At 44.6% G+C, this 20459-nt stretch overlaps 1 protein-coding gene across 1 annotated transcript; it reads right to left on the bottom strand.

The window, feature by feature from the left end:
* Positions 1 to 4939: 4939 nt before the first annotated feature.
* LOC138364848 (dentin sialophosphoprotein-like) lies at positions 4940 to 12057 on the bottom strand. The gene is made up of 3 exons (XM_069324827.1): positions 11802 to 12057; positions 11491 to 11662; positions 4940 to 6263 (listed from the first exon to the last, which is right to left on the bottom strand). The coding sequence occupies exons 1-3, from the start codon at positions 12055 to 12057 to the stop codon at positions 4940 to 4942; spliced, it is 1752 nt and encodes a 583-aa protein (XP_069180928.1).
* Between the last annotated feature and the right edge of the window lie 8402 nt (positions 12058 to 20459).

The following is a 20459-nucleotide window of genomic DNA, read 5'->3' as shown; positions in this document are numbered from 1 at the left end:
CATCCCGTACCAGAGCATACCAGAGCGTCGCATTTTGACAAAGACGTTACCTAAGACCAAAAATCGTCGTACTAGAAAATGGCAGCGGCTCGCGAAACAGACATACTGTCCCATACAGTATGTCTGTGTTGGGTCCTCTGGTAGGTTAGGATAGTGGCACTTTAGCACCATAGTTTCTTGATGTTGGGGAAACCTTAGGAGAACGGGCTGTGGCCTCATCTCGCTACAAGACTCCTTTCTCATACAGCATGTAACAGAGCCCATCCTAAAAAAAGACATCCTAGATCTTGTGCTAACATCAGAAGAGAGCATGATCGATCAAATACAGGTATGGGAAGAGGGCTGCCTTTCAGGTGAGCACAATATTCTAAGATGGATTACACTTTACCCCAGGTAAAGGCCCAAGATGATGACTTTGTAGACGCCCCTCGAGGAGTCTATCAAGGTATGAGAGATAAACACCTCCTGGAGGGAGTTAATAGGGGATCAAGGCGTAGAAATATCATGGGAAACTTAAAAAAAATGTCATCATTGAACTTGTTAAAAAATATGTGGCAATTAAGACAGAAAGAAACAGAACTTGATGGATGACACGGACACTAAAACAGTGCTAATAACTAAGCCGCACATCTGCAAGCTCATGGACAGAATCCTAAGGGAGGGAATCAGTCACTCTGTGAACAATCTTATCAAATCAACGCAACAGCGTTTCGTTAAAAATAATCCTGCCTTACAAACCTGCCCACATTTTGGGAAACGGTAACCAGCTATTCAGACAAAGTACTTCCAGTAGATGGGCATCGCTAGAGATAGAGGTGATTGTACCCTATCAAAGATTTTGATAGGGTCCTGCATGAAAGCCATGCAAAGAAATCACAGGCATGGAACAAATGGTAGAATACTAGAATGGATAAAACAATGATTAAAACTAAGAAAACAAAGGGTCGTGTAACACGGAAATAAGTCTTAACTGGAGAAATGTGGTGAGTGGGGTACCATTTGGGGGCCCTTTTTGTCATATACAACAATGACATAGGTGAGAATATTACAAACCACATCATCAAATCTGCAAATGATACCAAGATCTATGTCAAATAAGAAATTAAAATGATATTGAAGCCTTCCAAAGAGAACCACATGAACTCCACAAATGGTTGGAAGACTGGCAAATGCTTTTTATTATAAAAAAAAATGCAAGACCTTGCATGTGGAGGACAACAATTCGCGTCACAACTATCAAATTAACACCATTACCTAGCAGCGGATTAACGAAGAAACGTGATTTGAGTCCACCAATCACTGAAAGATGCTGTTACGACCCAGTGTCCAGCATTGCACTGTGGCAAACGGGCTCAGGATCGTATAGCAGTGTTCACAGTGAAATTGGGACCCTTTACCCATGTAGGTATTTTAGTGATAGGCTCCGAATGTGTTGGATTAGTGTTATTTAAATTGTAGGGCTTTTAGATAGGGCCGGACCTACCCTAACCCCATTAGGTGGTACTCGATCCTTACCTTGATTATTACTCTAGTTCAGCCCCTGTGCCAAATGGAAGCTCCAGTTAAAAAAAATATCTAGGAATAGTCAAACGAACCATTGAGTTCAAAGAAAATTCAACTGTATAAATCTCTGGTGCATGGAGAATTCTTCAGGAAGGCATTGTTGCTCTGGAGAAAAGTTCAACATCGACAAAAATTATCCCAGAAATAAATCGACTCATGTCAGGACGGGATGAAGGCTTGAGGGCTAACAGCACTGTAAACCAGACATGAGAGGGTACAGTTCATCCAAACTTCTAAAATACGGAAGAAGTTGGAGGATATTAATCCAAAGATGTAACACAAACAAGGAGCAACGGTGTTTCAAGCTCAACAAGCCACAATTTAGGACAGAAAACAGCAGATACTTTTTCACTCATACGGATATAAACCCACGGAACCGCCTACCCGGCGAAGTCATAAATGCCACAACACTGCTGCCGTTCAAAATCCAGCTTGAAGAAAATCATCAGGACAAATGAGGGGAGAACTCACAAGCCGCCAGCTTCCTGTCCTCGTCGAGGCCACCTCTTAGGTAAATTCACGAAAATAATTACGAGACAACTATTGTGTCATGTTCATGCCCTGATCTGCGAGGAGCCTTTAACATAGGAAGAACACCTGCAGCAGTTGTTGAGAAGGTGTTGTGACGCAACACGCGCCTGCGCACTGGTGGCAGTGTTTATGAGGAGCGGAGGTGGCGGCGGGCATTATGGAGACAACCTGGGGACCCACTTCCTGCCTCCCCTGACACACTTATCCACCACCAGCCGCACCAACCACACGCCTTCCCTCCTGGCTCATCTTCCTATCTCATCTCCTGACCATCCCCTTATCTCATCTCCATATCTCATTCCTGCCCATCGCCCTATCTCCCGCGGTATCCACCGGCACGCTGCATAACTTCTCTGGTAAAAGGGCAGTATCGGTGTAGTTCTCCAACATTAAACTGGAGACATGTCATATATGAAGTCTGAAGTAGACGGGGAAGGTTATCTTGAGGTTATCTTGAGATGATTTCGGGGCTTTAGTGTCCCCGCGGCCCGGTCCTCGACCAGGCCTCCACCCCCAGGAAGCAGCCCGTGACAGCTGACTAACACCCAGGTACCTATTTACTGGTGACAGACATCCTCAGCTTCTGGCCGCACAGGAGGACGAAATTACATCTAAAGTAGTTAAGGAAGGGGCAGAGCAATTATACCTACTTCTGAAACTCTTTTTTTTCAGAAAATCTCAGGACCAGGAGATAGTTTCCTTAGATTCCAAATATGCAAATGGCACCCTTATTTTCGAAAAAAGGCAGAAAGAGCTCAGCAGAAACCTAGCATCCGACCACTTTGACTTTACACATCTACATGCTCATGGAGAGAATACTAAGGGAGGAAGGAAATCATTCAGCATCTCAGAGTGAATAATCTTGTAAAATCAACGCAACATGGGTATGTTAAAAACTAGATCCTGCCTTCCAAATCTGCTCACATTTTGGAGACCCTAACCAGCTATATTTAGACATAGGACATCCGATAGATGTAGTAAACATGGATGTTGCTAAAGTTGTTAATAAGGTACCACATGAAAGACTGAGAAATTGCAGGCACACTGAAACAATGGTAGAACACTAGAATGGATAAAACAATGGTTAAAACAAAGAAAACAGAGGGTCGTACGGAAATTAGTTTTTCTGGAGAAATGTGGTGAGTGGGGTACCTCAAGGGTCAATTTTGGGGTCAAACCTTTTTGTCATATACATCAGTGGCAGAATAAAAACAAACCACATCGTCAAATTTGCAGATGACACTAATATTTACGGTAAAGTGGGAGTGAAAATTATATTTAGTCTCTCTCTCTCTCTCTCTTTCTCTCTCTCTCTCTCTCTCTCTCTCTCTCTCTCTCTCTCTCTCTCTCTCTCTCTCTCTTTCTCTCTCTCTCTCTCTCTCTCTCTCTCTCTCTCTCTCTCTCTCTCTCTCTCTCTCTCTCTCTCTCTCTCTCTTCTCTCTCTTCTCTCTCTTCTCTCTCTCTCTCTCTCTCTCTCTCTCTCTCTCTCTCTCTCTCTCTCTCTCTCTCTCTCTCTCTCTCTCTCTCTCTCTCTCTCTCTCTCTCTCTCTCTCTTCTCTCTCTCTCTCTCTCTCTCTCTCTCTCTCTCTCTCTCTCTCTCTCTCTCTCTCTCTCTCTCTCTCTCTCTCTCTCTTCTCTCTCTTCTCTCTCTTCTCTCTCTCTTCTCTCTCTCTTCTCTCTCTCTCTCTCTCTCTCTCTCTCTCTCTCTCTCTCTCTCTCTCTCTCTCTCTCTCTCTCTCTCTCTCTCTCTCTCTCTCTCTCTCTCTCTCTCTCTCTCTCTCTCTCTCTCTCTCAATACGCCATGGATTATGCACTACAAATAAAACAAAATATCACTGAGGGAAACATTTATAGAGAGTGGAAGTCAATAAATAATTCATCACCTAGTGAGCCCTAGCTCCTTCCTGCCATAAACACAACAGCCACAACAAACACAACACTTCACACTCAACCATCCTGAGTATCACGCATCACTCGCCTAATGTGTCCACCTGTATACTCTATACACCTTTTTCAATATAATAAATTGAATGAAACCAAATATAAGTGTTATTTATTTGTTTTTGGTAGAGAGTGAGCTAGGCTGTGGCATCCCTGAGGCGCCCATTCATGCTCTGAGTGGCGCAGCAACTTGCCCTCTGCCTCCTGCACCAAAGGCCTAACCCACTATCTTTCTCCATTACAGTACATTTCATATACGAAGAAACCAATCAGGGGATTTTTTTTCTTCTTGAGCATGTGTGAGTAAACAGGAGAGAGAGAGGAGGCTGAGGTGATCGTAGAGCGGGAGCCTAAAGCTGGTACAGCGCCTGCTACATCCCCTTTAAACGTTTTACAAGACTTATCGCCCCCGGATTTCACGTGGGATTCAGGGAGTAACGTGAGGGGGTTCTGTGTGTACGATATCTATATATATATATATATATGTCTGCGCGGTTAAATGGTATTTGAAATAAAATAGGATTGAGTTGTAAGCTGTTATTTTGGTATTTAAATTACGCTGGCGTGGCAAGATTATTTTGGTTTGGTTTTAAAGAGCTTTGTAGTGTGGTGGGTGTTGGGGCGCCCCCCTGTTGATTGGGGGCGGGGGTAGTGGGCTGGCCTGTGTGTACCCCACCCACTACTACACCACGTAAGTCGTCCCCCACCCACCCCCTTCCTCTCCACTCACCTCCTCACCCTCACTCACCTCAACATCACACAGGTCCTCAACATCACACAGGTCCTCAACATCAGAGGTCCGAGACTGTTCAACACGCTTCCACTACGCATAAGGGGCATAACTGGCCGACCTTTCGCAGTGTTCAAGAGAGAACTGGATAAACACCCCCCAAAGGATACCTGATCAACCAGGCTGTGATTCATACGACAGGGTGCGAGCAGCCGCGGCCAACAGCCTGGTTGACCAGTCAGGCAGTGCAGCCAAGAGGCCTGGTTGAGGACCGGGCCGCGGGGACGTTGATCCTCGAAATAACCGTAAGGTAACCGCAACGTAAGGTCGGTCCTCAACATCACACAGGTCCTCAACATCACACAGGTCCTCAACATCACACAGGTCCTCAACATCACACAGGTCCTCAACATCATACAGGTCCTCAACATCATCACACAGGTCCTCAACATCACACAGGTCCTCAACATCACACAGGTCCTCAACATCACACAGGTACTCAACATCACACAGGTCCTCAACAACACACAGGTCCTCAACTTCACACAGGCCCTCAACATCACACAGGTCCTCAACATCACACAGGTCCTCAACATCACACAAGTCCTCAACATCACACAGGTCCTCAACAACACACAGGTCCTCAACATCACACAGGTCCTCAACAACACACAATTCCTCAACATCACACAAGTCCTCAACATCACACAGGTCCTCAACATCACACAGGCCCTCAACATCACACAAGTCCTCAACAACACACAATTCCTCAACATCACACAAGTCCTCAACATTACACAAGTCCTCAACATCACACAGGTCCTCAACATCACACAGGCCCTCAACATCACACAGGTCCTCAACAACACACAGGTCCTCAACATCACACAGGCCCTCAACATCACACAAGTCCTCAACATCACACAAGTCCTCAACATCACACAGGTCCTCAACATCACACAGGCCCTCAACATCACATAGGTCCTCAACATCACACAGGTCCTCAACATCACACAGGTCCTCAACATCACACAGGTCCTCAACATCACACAGGCCCTCAACATCACACAAGTCCTCAACATCACACAGGTCCTCAACATCACACAAGTCCTCAACATCACACAAGTCCTCAACATCACACAAGTCCTCAACATCACACAAGTCCTCAACATCACACAAGTCCTCAACATCACACAGGTCCTCAACATCACACAGGTCCTCAACATCACACAGGCCCTCAACATCACACAGGTCCTCAACATCACACAGGTCCTCAACATCACACAGGTCCTCAACATCACACAGGTCCTCAACATCACACAAGTCCTCAACATCACACAGGTCCTCAACATCACACAGGTCCTCAACATCACACAAGTCCTCAACATCACACAGGTCCTCAACATCACACAGGTCCTCAACATCACACAAGTCCTCAACATCACACAGGTCCTCAACATCACACAGGTCCTCAACATCACACAAGTCCTCAGCTTCTCTCCATTTGTATTACTGTATATGCTTCCCATTTTGGTTAATAAGCCTTTTGTATATATTTAAGATATTATGAAATAGTTTAAAACTGACAAGAAGTGTCAAACCAATTTGCATGGTATATTGATTTTACCTTTTCTTTACTCTGGAATTTTTAATTCTTCTCTCTGTTTGAATAATGTCTGAAGAGTTGTCAATAGAATTGTTTTCTTGTAGTAAAACTAAACATAAGTGAACCCATCTAAGCTGAACCGAAAAATGATTTAATTATATTTTCTGATTACTAAATTAAAATTTAAGGCGTATTGTTTAATTCGTTTGGAAATAAATATTATACAAGAAAAACATGCTATGAAAAGTACTTCCTCAAAAATATACCCAATTACCTGGCCGAAAAAAAGCAAGTATCTTTTAGTCTTTGTTTCCAAGAGGGGCTCCCTGGCCGCTCCCAAGCGATGCTGTGGTGTCTGGTTCACGCCTCCCGGACCCTTCTCTCGTGCCTCTCCCCCTCCCTCACCTTCCCTCCGGTCCAGACCCCTCTCCCTCTCCCTCACCTTCCCTCCCGCCCTCCCTCACCGGAGACCTCCCACACACCGTCTGCTCCTCCCCCACCATTGACCCCCCCATCTCCCCAACGACAGCCAGACGTCTGCCTGTGAACCGCCGGTGGTTCATTGCTGGTGCGGTGTCTGGCTGGTGTAGGCCGGCCGCACCCTGCTTAGTAGCCTCCTCCAGGAGTCGAACTGGGTCAGCTCTCTTCTGCACCTCTCATCCTCCTGTAGTTCATTCTTCTGGCTGGGTGCTTGCTCTAGCTATCTCCATGTATTTTTTGGTTTAGTTTACTTCGTTATTTACCCATAATGGGCGAGTTTCATGGTCATATAATGGGTTAAAATACTGCACTTCGATGATCTTTAATCTAAGCTATGTATATTTATAGTGAAATAGTTGCATCAAATTTAAATTTGCCTATCATGCATTCTTCACTCATCCAGTGGGTTCTACCTACAGTGAGGGAAGAAATAGACTAGGCTACCTACAGTGAGGGAAGAAATAGACTAGGCTACCTACAGTGAGGGAAGTAATAGACTAGGCTACCTACAGTGAGGTAAGAAATAGACTAGGCTACCTACAGTGAGGGAAGTAATAGACTAGGCTACCTACAGTGAGGGAAGAAATAGACTAGGCTACCTACAGTGAGGGAAGAAATAGACTAGGCTACCTACGGTGAGGTAAGAAATAGACTAGGCTACCTACAGTGACGGAAGAAATAAACTAGGCTACCAACAGTGAGGGAAAAAATAGACTAGGCTACCTACAGTGAGGTGAAAAATAGATTAGGCTATCAACAGTAAGGCGAGAAATAGACTAGGCTAGTTACTCTATCCATCTGGTATGTACTTTATTATCTCAATAAATTGACTTGAACTTGAAGTATCCTCAGTATGCAAACTTAGGGTACGTGGCTCTCTCTTTTGTTGCCATCACATCACTTTATCTTCTTTAGTATAAAAATATAATTTATATAAATGTCATGTATTATCCGGGCATGACATAGTAAATACATCCTGCTGTATCCTGATGTCCGTCGTTAGATTTAGATTTTGCAGCCACGGCTTATAGCATCTATTTCAGCCACAGCTTGCGGTATGTATGTCAGCTACAGCTTGCGGTATGTATTTCAGCCACAGCTTGCGGTATGTATTTCAGCCACAGCTTGCGGTATGCATTTCAGCCACAGCTTGCGGTATGTATGTCAGCTACAGCTTGCGGTATGTATTTCAGCCACAGCTTGCGGTATGTATTTCAGCCACAGCTTGCGGTATGTATGTCAGCTACAGCTTGCGGTGTGTATTTCAGCCACAGCTTGCGGTATGTATTTCAGCCACAGCTTGCGGTATGTATTTCAGCCACAGCTTGCGGTATGTATTTCAGCCACAGCTTGCGGTATGTATTTCAGCCACAGCTTGCGGTATGTATGTCAGCTACAGCTTGCGGTATGTATTTCAGCCACAGCTTGCGGTATGTATTTCAGCCACAGCTTGCGGTATGTATTTCAGCCACAGCTTGCGGTATGTATTTCAGCCACAGCTTGCGGTATGTATTTCAGCCACAGTTTGCGGTATGTATTTCAGCCACAGCTTGCGGTATGTATTTCAGCCACAGCTTGCGGTATGTATTTCAGCCACAGCTTGCGGTATGTATTTCAGCCACAGCTTGCGGTATGTATTTCAGCCACAGCTTGCGGTATGTATTTCAGCCACAGCTTGCGGTATGTATTTCAGCCACAGCTTGCGGCATGTATTTCAGCCACAGCTTGCGGTATGTATTTCAGCCACAGCTTGCGGTATGCATTTCAGCCACAGCTTGCGGTATGTATTTCAGCCACAGCTTGCGGTATGTATGTCAGCTACAGCTTGCGGTGTGTATTTCAGCCACAGCTTGCGGTATGTATTTCAGCCACAGCTTGCGGTATGTATTTCAGCCACAGCTTGCGGTATGTATTTCAGCCACAGCTTGCGGTATGTATTTCAGCCACAGCTTGCGGTATGTATTTCAGCCACAGCTTGCGGTATGTATTTCAGCCACAGCTTGCGGTATGTATTTCAGCCACAGCTTGCGGTATGTATTTCAGCCACAGCTTGCGGTATGTATTTCAGCCACAGCTTGCGGTATGTATGTCAGCTACAGCTTGCGGTGTGTATTTCAGCCACAGCTTGCGGTATGTATTTCAGCCACAGCTTGCGGTATGTATGTCAGCTACAGCTTGCGGTATGTATTTCAGCCACAGCTTGCGGTATGTATTTCAGCCACAGCTTGCGGTATGTATTTCAGCCACAGCTTGCGGTATGTATTTCAGCCACAGCTTGCGGTATGTATTTCAGCCACAGCTTGCGGCATGTATTTCAGCCACAGCTTGCGGTATGTATTTCAGCCACAGCTTGCGGTATGCATTTCAGCCACAGCTTGCGGTATGTATTTCAGCCACAGCTTGCGGTATGTATGTCAGCTACAGCTTGCGGTGTGTATTTCAGCCACAGCTTGCGGTATGTATTTCAGCCACAGCTTGCGGTATGTATTTCAGCCACAGCTTGCGGTATGTATTTCAGCCACAGCTTGCGGTATGTATTTCAGCCACAGCTTGCGGTATGTATTTCAGCCACAGCTTGCGGTATGTATTTCAGCCACAGCTTGCGGTATGTATTTCAGCCACAGCTTGCGGCATGTATTTCAGCCACAGTTTGCGGTATGTATTTCAGCCACAGCTTGCGGTATGTATTTCAGCCACAGCTTGCGGTATGTATTTCAGCCACAGCTTGCGGTATGTATTTCAGCCACAGCATGCGGTATGTATTTCAGCCACAGCTTGCGGTATGTATTTCAGCCACAGCTTGCGGTATGTATTTCAGCCACAGCTTGCGGCATGTATTTCAGCCACAGCTTGCGGCATGTATTTCAGCCACAGCTTGCGGCATGTATTTCAGCCACAGCTTGCGGTATGTATTTCACAGCTTGCAGCAGTCAAGAAAATCTATTTCCTTGTGATCAGCTTTCCCTAGCTCTCTATTTCGATGTCATTTTTTATATATATGTTTTGAATCGAATTTTGTTTCTTTCGCCCATTCGTTCCTAAATGTGTTGTTTAAGGAAGCACTCGTTAATTAGTTTTAGAAGAAATCTCTTTCGGAATTCCCCTGTTTTGTTAAACCAATTTATTCCACTAAAATCAAAGTCACCCATAACACAAACACTGTTTAACCTTTCCCATTGATGATTTGCTTCCGTTCTAAGTGTAATATCTTTTATATAACTCTTTGTTTCCAACTATTATATAATTAACTTTTTCATATAATTCTAACCAAATAGTTGATTTCCAAATAATGATTTCCTCTTTGACACTACATTTAAAATTGTCCTGACATATGGCCCTTCCTCGTCTAATATGTCTATCTGTATGACATAGTTTAAATCCGTTTATTTGATATGCAGCTAACAGTTCCCTGTTTTCTATATCCATGTTTCGGTTACTGCAATAATATCTTTTGTTTCTGTACAGACAAGAGCATTTAAATCGTTTATTTTGTTTCTTAGACTCCTGTTATTTGTGTAAATACACCTTAAAGGTATTGCTCTTTTGAGGCTCTTCGCCATCCCTGTTCTTTGACCAATTCATTTTCCCTACCGCCACATACTTTCTCCGCCTCCTTTCCCCAAATCCAATCCCATACCACTATCTACTAACAGTTTAAACCCAAACAAACTTCTCCAACCGTGTGTGTATATGTATGTATTAACACGATGTACTGAACGGGGTGAGAATAGCTTGAGCTACCTCATCCCTTTGTGTGTATTTTACATCAATAAACTTATTTCAATTTCAATTTCAATTCACAAAAACAACATCTCCCCATCATGAGCATACATGTCATTCCTTCCATTGAAGTGTTCCCAGTTATCAAAGAATGATATTGTATTTGATATACAAAAAAAAATCTAGTCGGCAACCGACTCCAAGTGCCCTAGACAACCAATCATTTCCAACTTCCCTTCTTGGAAGAATGACACAGATACTCGGAATCCCGCCTGTGCTCCTAACTAAATAGATGGCTGTCTTAAACCTGTGCATTAGTGCCTCACTCCTAATACATCTTGCTTCGTTGCCACCAGCACTCATACAAATAACGGATTTGTTCCTATTTACAGCCACAATGGCATTCATATTGTTTACAATATTCCGTATTCCTGCTCCCTGATAGTAAACCCTTAACCTGTGTCCACCCCCTGTCTCTGGCACAAGAGGTTCTGTCCAAGTACCTCACCTGGGAACCACCCACAACCACAATCGCTTAATTCCTTTCTTTACTGGCACTCCGTTCGTTGCCTTGCTCTTAGGGTGAACTGCAGTCTTCCTTCAGCACTCTTCTCCCTTCAGCACTCTTCTTCCAACACGGCGAATGAGTTAGAGGTCTTCAAGGCTATAGAAGGCCTTGTCAGAGTATTCCAAAGTCTCCTGTCTTTCGTGATACAAGACCAAGACTTCCTAATGCTGCACTCCTTTGCTTCCTCATGAGGGCAGACACGTTGTTTCATCCGCCTAAGCTTCTCCCGTTGCGAGTCCAACTCTGTCCTCAAAGCTCCTCGTAGCTCCACTGATTCTCTAATTACACCTTCCAGTATTGGTAACTAACACCAACCGTGTATCAGGAGCTCCAGCAACTACACCCTCTCACTGGGGCGTAGTTGCAGGCTCTGTAACTACGCCTACGTTAGTTGGCTCTGCTAGACGTACCGTCAGCTCTGCTAGACGTACCGTCAGCTCTGCTAGACGTACCGTCAGCTCTGCTAGACGTACCGTCAGCTCTGCTAGACGTACCGTCAGCTCAGCTAGAGATACCGTTGGCTCTATTAAAGGCACATAAGGTGTAATGCATTTTCTTCCACACTGCCTGAACCTCACCGGACTCTGTCTGGTCCTCACTGGACTCTGTCTAGTCCTCGCCGGACTCTGTCTGGTCCTCACTGGACTCTGTCTAGTCCTCGCCGGACTCTGTCTGGTCCTCGCCGGACTCTGTCTGGTCCTCGCCGGACTCTGTCTGGTCCTCGCCGGACTCTGTCTGGTCCTCGCCGGACTCTGTCTGGTCCTCACCGGACTCTGTCTGGTCCTCGCCGGACTCTGTCTGGTCCTCACCGGACTCTGTCTGGTCCTCACTGGACTCTGTCTGGTCCTCACCAGACTCTGTCTGATCCTCACCGGACTCTGTCTGGTCCTCGCCGGACTCTGTTTGGTCCGGAGTCATTAGACTCCGTCTGGTTGTAGTATAGTTTGCATATATCGCCAGTTTTCACATGTATTGCTATGAGGAAACAGTCCAAGTGCGATGACACTGTTAACACTCCGACCATGTTTCTAATTTCTGATTTAAGATTCTCTCGTCTCTTCTTCATCAGCAGTCCAAGGATCCGAACAGTCCTGTGTATCAGTGAAGCCTTTCTTAGCACTTCTCCCTATATCTAAGGGAGCACTTCCTTAGCACTTCTCCCTATATCCCAGCTCTTCCAGTGACGGGATCACGTGAACGGACAATGACGTGAGCATAGGGAACTGGGCTGTCAGTGACTGGATGACAGTGAACTGGAGAGTGATTGACTGGGTCACAGTAAGCAAAGACACCGACCATAGCTATCTAAGGACTTAGAAACCAGTATATGAGTAACGACACAGCCTTACTGGCTCAGGTAACTTCTTCAATTTCATACACATTTCATCAGACTTCATATACGACGATTAGACTTATCTGTTCTTAGACATGTCTTTCAACTGCTGTGCTGCGATTGCCTTTTGATACTTGCATAAAGAAGTATGTTAGTGAGTGTATTAGTCCTACTTCCGCCTTTTTATCATTTTAATCCATAATCCACTGTCTTGTGTGGAAATGAATTCACTTGATTTATAGATGGCAACTAAGGGCAGATGGATGTGAGGACTGCGCCAGTAGAGGAAAAACAAAACAGAAACTAGAATGCGTGTGAGAGGAGGTACAATTAAACCCGAGGTTCAGTGGGTCAGTAACCTCTGTGTTGTGGTCTGGAAGAGGCGCTCTTGCGCCTTCACTGTTTACATCGCCCACATACTAACTGGGAAGAGGGGCTGATTTACAGTCATAGAGCAAGTTCTCACTCACCTCTATGGGTTTATTCTTTATCATAAAGCTTAGGTACGTACAGCAATGTGCGGCTACCCTATTCTATATGAGGGGGTTACACAGTAGAGCTTCTAGAGCTAGCTATAAGTTCATCTAATAACCCCATCTCGCAGGACGGTTAGTCATACATGGAATCAGGAGAAAACATGAGGTGCTAGTCTAGTCTACTAGCCTGCACTAGCAAACTCTGGGTTGAGCACAAGAATAGCTACCAATATTCGTGAGTGTTTGAAATACTTACAGAGCTCAAAGTATCCATATCATATGGTCTGTCATACTATGAGAGATATCCATACAAATGGGTATCCATACAAATGGGTATCCATACAAATGGGACTGAATTTCTGTGATGACATCCATGTATACGATGAAGAATGGAACTCTCATGGGCTTAGTAGTTAAGTACTTAAGGGAGTGAGACACATGGTTAGAGGGACATCTACCTGGAGTCTACCTTGTAATGATTCCGGCGATCAATGTCCCCGCGGCCTAGTCAGTGACCAGGACTCCCGGTTGGTGGTCTAGTCAACGAGGCTGTTAGATGCTGCTACTCGCAGTTTGATGTATAAATTCGATCAAGAATCCAGAATCAAGAAACCCAGTTGATCAAGAATCCTTTGGAGGGTTTTATCTCTTTTGAACACCGTAAAAGGTCGGCAAGTTATGCCCCCTTACGTGTAGAGGGAGAGTGTTGAAGTCTTGCATCCTTGTTGATAAAATTGTCTCAACGTACCTATCGCAACTTTGCTTTTCAATGGGGCTATTCTGCACTTCCTGTCATACCTTCTGGTCGCTTGTGGTGTTATTTTCATGTGAAGATTTGGACCCTGTCCCTCTAATATTTTCCAAGTGTAAATTATTATGTATCTCTCCCGCCTGCGCTTTAGGAATTTTAAAATGGTCCCAATAATTTAATGTTACTGAATGAATTCGAGCGGTAAAAGATCTCTGCGCGTTCTCCAAGTCAGCAACTTCTCCAGGTTTGAATAGAGCTGTTAGTGTGCAACAATAGTCCACCCCTAGCTACCTAGGGTGTCTTGAGTCTTGAAAAGTACCATCACTGGTCTGGCATCTCTTGTCTGAAATGTTCTTGTTATCCAACCTGTCATTTGTCTTGCAGTTATGGCAGCTACTTTATTGTGTTCTTTAAAAGAAAAAGTCAGGTTTTCCGACATTATTACTCCTAAATCTTTTATATGACCTTTTAATGTATAGTGTGATGAGAATGTGTTCAATCTGATGTCATTTTATATGTGGATTCAGTTTTGATATTTTCCTTTTATACCACAGCGCAGGAGCTGGAATTTGTCTTCATTAAATATCATGTTTTTATTTTTCTGTGGTCCATTGAAAGACCTGACTTACCCCAGTTTGGAGGTTTGGTGTGTCCTCTATATTGTCTACTCTCATAAAAATCCTAGAGTCATCTGAAATGTTTGATACGGAACTGTAGTTTGTGTTCGTTAAGGTATTGAATATCCATCTTCCTACTGTGCCAGTAATTTCTTTAGTGTCCTTATTGTGTGCAATAAACCATGGTCACATTTGTGAAAAGCTAAATTTAGGTTTCGTTAAATCCGTGATTATTACATCTGCGTTATGCTCGTCTTCTGAGGTATGTAAGGACATGTCATAGTAGTCTAACAGTTAAGGAAAAGAGGAGCACCCTGTTCTGAACCCATGTTCTCCAGGGTTATGTAGACGTAGTCACTCCATGTGTCATGTGATCTTACATCTTAGTACTCTCTCTCAAAGATTTTTATCATGTGGGAAGTTTAGTGCTATTGGTCTAACAAAAAATTGCGTCTACCTGACTACCTGCTTTGCGGAGTGGTGTGAGGTCTGTTTTAAGTGTTGAGGATAGCACCATTATTTAGGCTTCATCACTGAAGGCAAAGATTGTCACAATAACATGGCTGGAAATTAGATACCCGACCCACACACCTGAAAGTAATGACGTTCCGGTCCGTCGTGAACCATTGTCACGTGTGACTGAAACGTTCCCACTCCGCCTCCAACTGGCGTTTAGGGCCTGTAATTGTTTTGTTTTTTTGCAATTGTTGATGAATATAGAATTCCAGGAATCCGGACCTGGAGCGGGGTGTGTTGGTACGCTATTTATGGCTACTACAAAGTCCAGTGAAGTTATAAAATATGATTTGTGAGTTGATGTTAGCATTATGTTCATAAATAATTGGTTGTAGGAGTGTCATAGTCAAGTCGGGGTCGTCCCAGTGTTTGCCAGTTATTTAATAAATAACGACGTTCGTCCCTTCTACAACGTTCTTGAAATCTGAAACCAGGATTTGTTTTCCAAAATAGCTTTTGAAGTGTTCTTAGTGCTTCACAATATTAAGTTTTTCTGAGAGAGGGAAGGAGAAGTGGGGGTGTTGGGGAGAAGGGAACAGAAGTGGGGTGTTGGGGAGAAGGGAGCAGAAGTGGGGTGTTGGGGAGAAGGGAACAGAAGTGGGGTGTTGGGAGTGGAAAAAAGGTAGAGAAATTACTGAATAACAAAATAATAGAACCTAAACATGACAATTAGTAACCACTATATGCCAATTAACTCGAGAAATGGGGAATTATCAAAGGAAATCGCCAACCATTACGACTATATAGCACTTGGAAGGGGTCAGGATAAGGCTTGGGGATGGGATAAGGGGATGGATGAATGGGGAGGAATAGCGCCCAACCCCTTGGATGGTCGGGGATTGAACGCCGACCTGCATGAAGCGAGACCGTGCTACAATCGATTTCATGCGAGAGGAAATTACTAAGGAAAACGTACTACTGTAGATGGTTAAACGAAATTATGAATTAATGGGGTGGCAGTGAGTTTGGACCCATACAGGGAAGGTCTTCAGGCAGCTCGGGGTCCAGGCAAGAGCCCTCGCCCTCTCTACTCACCTAGTTGTGCTTGAGAGGGTAGAGCTTCGGCTCCTTGCTCCCGCCTCTCAACCGTCAATCAACTAGTGTACAGGTTCCTGAGCCTACTTTAGAAAAGTAGAATTTGGTACTATTTACTTTATAGAAAAAATAAACTTAAAATCCAAACTTAAATATTCCTTGGCCAAGTATATAATATATATATATTATTGTAGGCCTAAGATATCGTGTATTTGGCCTAGGATGATTAAGTTAGGTTACAATAGCACATAAATAGAACAACTTTTCCGGTTTGTCCAAATTGATACAATCGACCACATCGTTACCATAAGTACTTCCAGTTTAGGAGGCCGGGCTGCTGTATATGCGCGTAAATGGACTAGATTCACACTATCACGCGCATTGGGATGACTATAGTCGCCCCTCAACAGATTGGACCAGAGTTCCTTACACCTGATACCTCTGTTCACCTAGCAGAAAATAGATTCCCGGGAAGTAGGCAACTGCTGTGGGTAACTTCTTCGGGAAAGTCAGTATAGTTCGCCTATCTTGAGGTTATCTTGAGATGATTTCGGGGCTTTAGTGTCCCCGCGGCCCGGTCCTCGACCAGGCCTCTACCCCCAGGAAGCAGCCCGTGACAACTAACACCCAGGTACCTATTTTACTGCTAGGTAACAGGGGCATAGGGTGAAAGAAACTCTGCTCATTGTTTTTCGCCGGCGCCTGGGATCTAACCCAGGACCACAGGCTCATAAGTCCAGTGTGCTGTCCGCTCGGCCGACCGGCCTAGAAACTAATTAAAAAATATGTGCTTTCAGATTCCTTTCACTGGGGTCAGATGTAACACAAACAAGGAGCAACGGTTTCAAACTCAACAAGCCACAATGCAGGAATGAAAACAGGAGATGCTTTTCCACCCACAGGGCTATATACCTATGGAACAGCCTACCCGCCGAAGCCTTACATACCCAAACGCTGTTTAATATTCAAATCCAGCTGGAAACAATGAGGGAACCTTTGACAAACCGCCGGGTTTCTGTCCTCGTCGAGGGCCACTAGAGTGTTAGTGGCCCTCAGGTAAATTCAGGTATACTTAACTGAATGTTTGCATTATTCCTAGATGACTGGCCACATACTGTATATTCTCTCTCTAACATATTTTTGTAAATAATTCTGGATCCAAAAATGAACCGAAATCATAGTGTTATTATTTTATTGGAGATTTGTTGTTCATGATTCGCTACTTGGAACAAAAAGTTCCAAGTAGCACGGGCTATGGTGAGCCCGTAGTGACTATGTTGGAGAGTTGAACTGAGGCCGTGTTTGGGGGGTCGGCGGCGGTACACCTGTAGTGGTGGCGGGGTCTGATATGCGAGCATCCGCCACCACCACCACCACCGCCACGCACCACACACCACACACCGCCTCCGCTCTCCACACCACCACCACCACTCCTACTTCCCCATCACTACACCACCCACCACCACCACCACTCCTACTCCCCCATCACTACACCACCCACCACAACCACCACCACAACCACCACCACACACCATATAGTCGGCACGGCTTTAGTTTGGCTCATTAGGAGCGCCAAGTCGTAAATACCACAACTTTATTAACTTTTAAAGTACAACTGGAAAAGATCGTCAAGGCTAATAGGAGGACCTTCGACAAGCCGCCGGCTTCCTTGTCCTCATCGTAGCCACTAGCGTCAGTGGCTCTCAGGTAAATATATTACGTATTTATGACAGAAAGAGTGAGATCAATGATTCTAGCGCGAAGTGGTGTATGAAGTTGGACGGAGGTTGACGAGGAAGTCCGTAGAGTAAGGCAGGTCAATAATGCATATGTCGCAGAGATCATCAAGAGCCGCCATGTAACCTCCAGCGAAACAGACATCAGTGCATCACCGATCCACACTATTGTACATGAACTATATAGGACCTTATACTCCACGGCCCACAAAAACGGAAGAGTCCTGAGAACGACGACGTTTCAGTCCGTCCTGGATCATTCTCAAGTCGATTGTGATTAAGTCATTCTCACAATCGACTTGAGAATGGTCCAAAACGGACCGAAACGTCGTCGTCCCTTCACCTTCTAGTGTGTGGTCTGGTCAACATTCTTCAGCCACGTTATTGTAACTCATCGCCTGCATTACTGATAGAAGTGTGACCCCTGGCATACCAACACCAAGATTGAACTAATAATATACTATAAGAGCAAGAAGCCACTGCCAACTTGTTCATGAAAAACTTTTCAGACACCATACAAAACCTCTTGAAGGAGGCGATTGTCGTCTATGCGTTCATATGCCCACTTGGGGACCGTCAGCCCCAACGAACTCAATATATAGGCAAGACAATAACATCTCTTTCAAGACGCCTAAAAATGCACAAACAGCAAGGCCCTATCAATGAACATATAGGTTCTACACATAACCAGATCACCACCAGAGAACGCTACGCGTGCTGCAAGAATGTAAGAACCAGCTGATATTATATTCAATTTAGTAGTAGTTTATTAGGTAGTCTCACAACCCAATGTACCTTCTTCTAAATAAATAAATTAATAATTAACTCTACAAACAACAGGGAAATAATGGTCAAATACAGCGACAATAGACGACTGAACATTGGCTAGGTATGATGCAGCAAACAAACTAAGTCATCTATCACTAGCCAACAAATACCAAATTATTTACCTGAATTTACCTGAGGGGCCACTAACACTATTGGCCTCGACGAGGACAGGACGCCTCCGGCTTGTCAAAAAGTCCCCCTATTTTGTCCTAAAGACTTTTTCAAGCCGGATTTTAAAATTTAACATTATTTTGGCATTTGCGGCTTCGGCGGATAGGCAGTTCCAAGGGTTTATGTGGTGAAAGATCATCTCCTGTTTTATGTCCTTTATTGTGGCTTGTTATGCTTAAAACTGTTGCGCCTTGTTTGTGTTACATCTGTTATCTTCCAAATTGTTCAGTATTTTAAAACTTTCGATGAGATCTGTCTGGTGTTGTGCTTTCTCCAACGCAGCTCAGTCTATCTGGACAGGCGGTCTCTATGTTTGCACAGAGCAGTCCAATTGGGGAGTGCACCAGAGATGTATGCAGTTGGAGAACTACTTTCTTTTACTTGAAGGCTTCAATGTCATTTTCACTTTCTTCTTTTTCATAAATCTCAATAGGAAGAAAACCCGCTGGGTTGTTCACGCTGTTACTTGTACCCAGACACAGCTGGGACTTGCTTAACTGTCCCAAGTGAACAGAGAGAATGTTCAAAGAGGACAGACACTTCGGGGGCTAACCTCACCCAACTTTGCAGGGGGAAAATGGTCTGGAATGAAGGGAATAAGTGGAAAGAGGGAAGGGAAGTTTTGTAAATATTTTTTGTGAATTTTTTGTGAGTTATTGCATGCAGTAGCGGGTCGTCCAGCTTGGTAGGTAAGTCCACTGCTATTAGTTACAGGACAAAAACAAGGCAGCCAGACAGTAGTTGAATTGTGGTTTCTCAATTAACTCAATGGCTCATGGAAGGATGATTCGATAGGTGGGGAAGGTTTAGGGAATGTGTCTACAGGGCGCGCGAGAGTTGCCAGTTCAGGCAACCACACCAATGTTCAGGCAACCTCACCAATGTTCAGGCAACCTCACCAATGTTCAGGCAACCTCACCAATGTTCAGGCAACCTCACCAATGTACATAGCAACGGTTGTTGCTGTCTGCAGCGGCGAGTTGGTTGTGCACCCCATGGTCATCCTGTGAGCGGTAGTTGGTTGTGCACCCCATGGTCATCCTGTGAGCGGTAGTTGGTTGTGCACCCCATGGTCATCCTGTGAGTGGTAGTTGGTTGTGCACACCATGGTCATCCTGTGAGTGGTAGTTGGTTGTGCACCCCATGGTCATCCTGTGAGTGGTAGTTGGTTGTGCACCCCATGGTCATCCTGTGAGCGGTAGTTGGTTGTGCACCCCATGGTCATCCTGTGAGCGGTAGTTGGTTGTGCACCCCATGGTCATCCTGTGAGCGGTAGTTGGTTGTGCACCCCATGGTCATCCTGTGAGCGGTAGTTGGTTGTGCACCCCATGGTCATCCTGTGAGCGGTAGTTGGTTGTGCACCCCATGGTCATCCTGTGAGCGGTAGTTGGTTGTGCACCCCATGGTCATCCTGTGAGTGGTAGTTGGTTGTGCACCCCATGGTCATTCTGTGAGTGGTAGTTGGTTGTGCACTCCATGGTCATCCTGTGAGTGGTAGTTGGTTGTGCACCCCATGGTCATCCTGTGAGTGGTAGTTGGTTGTGCACCCCATGGTCATCCTGTGAGCGGTAGCACAAGGAAGGATTACAGAAGGCAAAAGGTCGAAGATGTTTACATTAACAATTACACCTAACCTACTCAAATTATTAGTATACTTATAATTATAAGTATACACGTACCTACTCACATTACTAGTATAACATCAACTAGTTACATACATTTTTTAATTACAATATCTATGTATTTACAATAAATTATTATACATTGAAGTTTGGTCTTTTGTTAATAAAATATTTTAGATATGGAGATATTAAAGGATTGTTTATTGTTATAAATAAAGAATTATTCCCACTTCAC

The sequence above is a fragment of the Procambarus clarkii genome, chromosome 15 (genome assembly GCF_040958095.1).
Source record: "Procambarus clarkii isolate CNS0578487 chromosome 15, FALCON_Pclarkii_2.0, whole genome shotgun sequence".
Taxonomy (NCBI): domain Eukaryota; kingdom Metazoa; phylum Arthropoda; class Malacostraca; order Decapoda; family Cambaridae; genus Procambarus; species Procambarus clarkii.
Note: the sequence above shows the minus strand (reverse complement) of the source record. Positions and strands in the feature narration are given on the sequence as shown.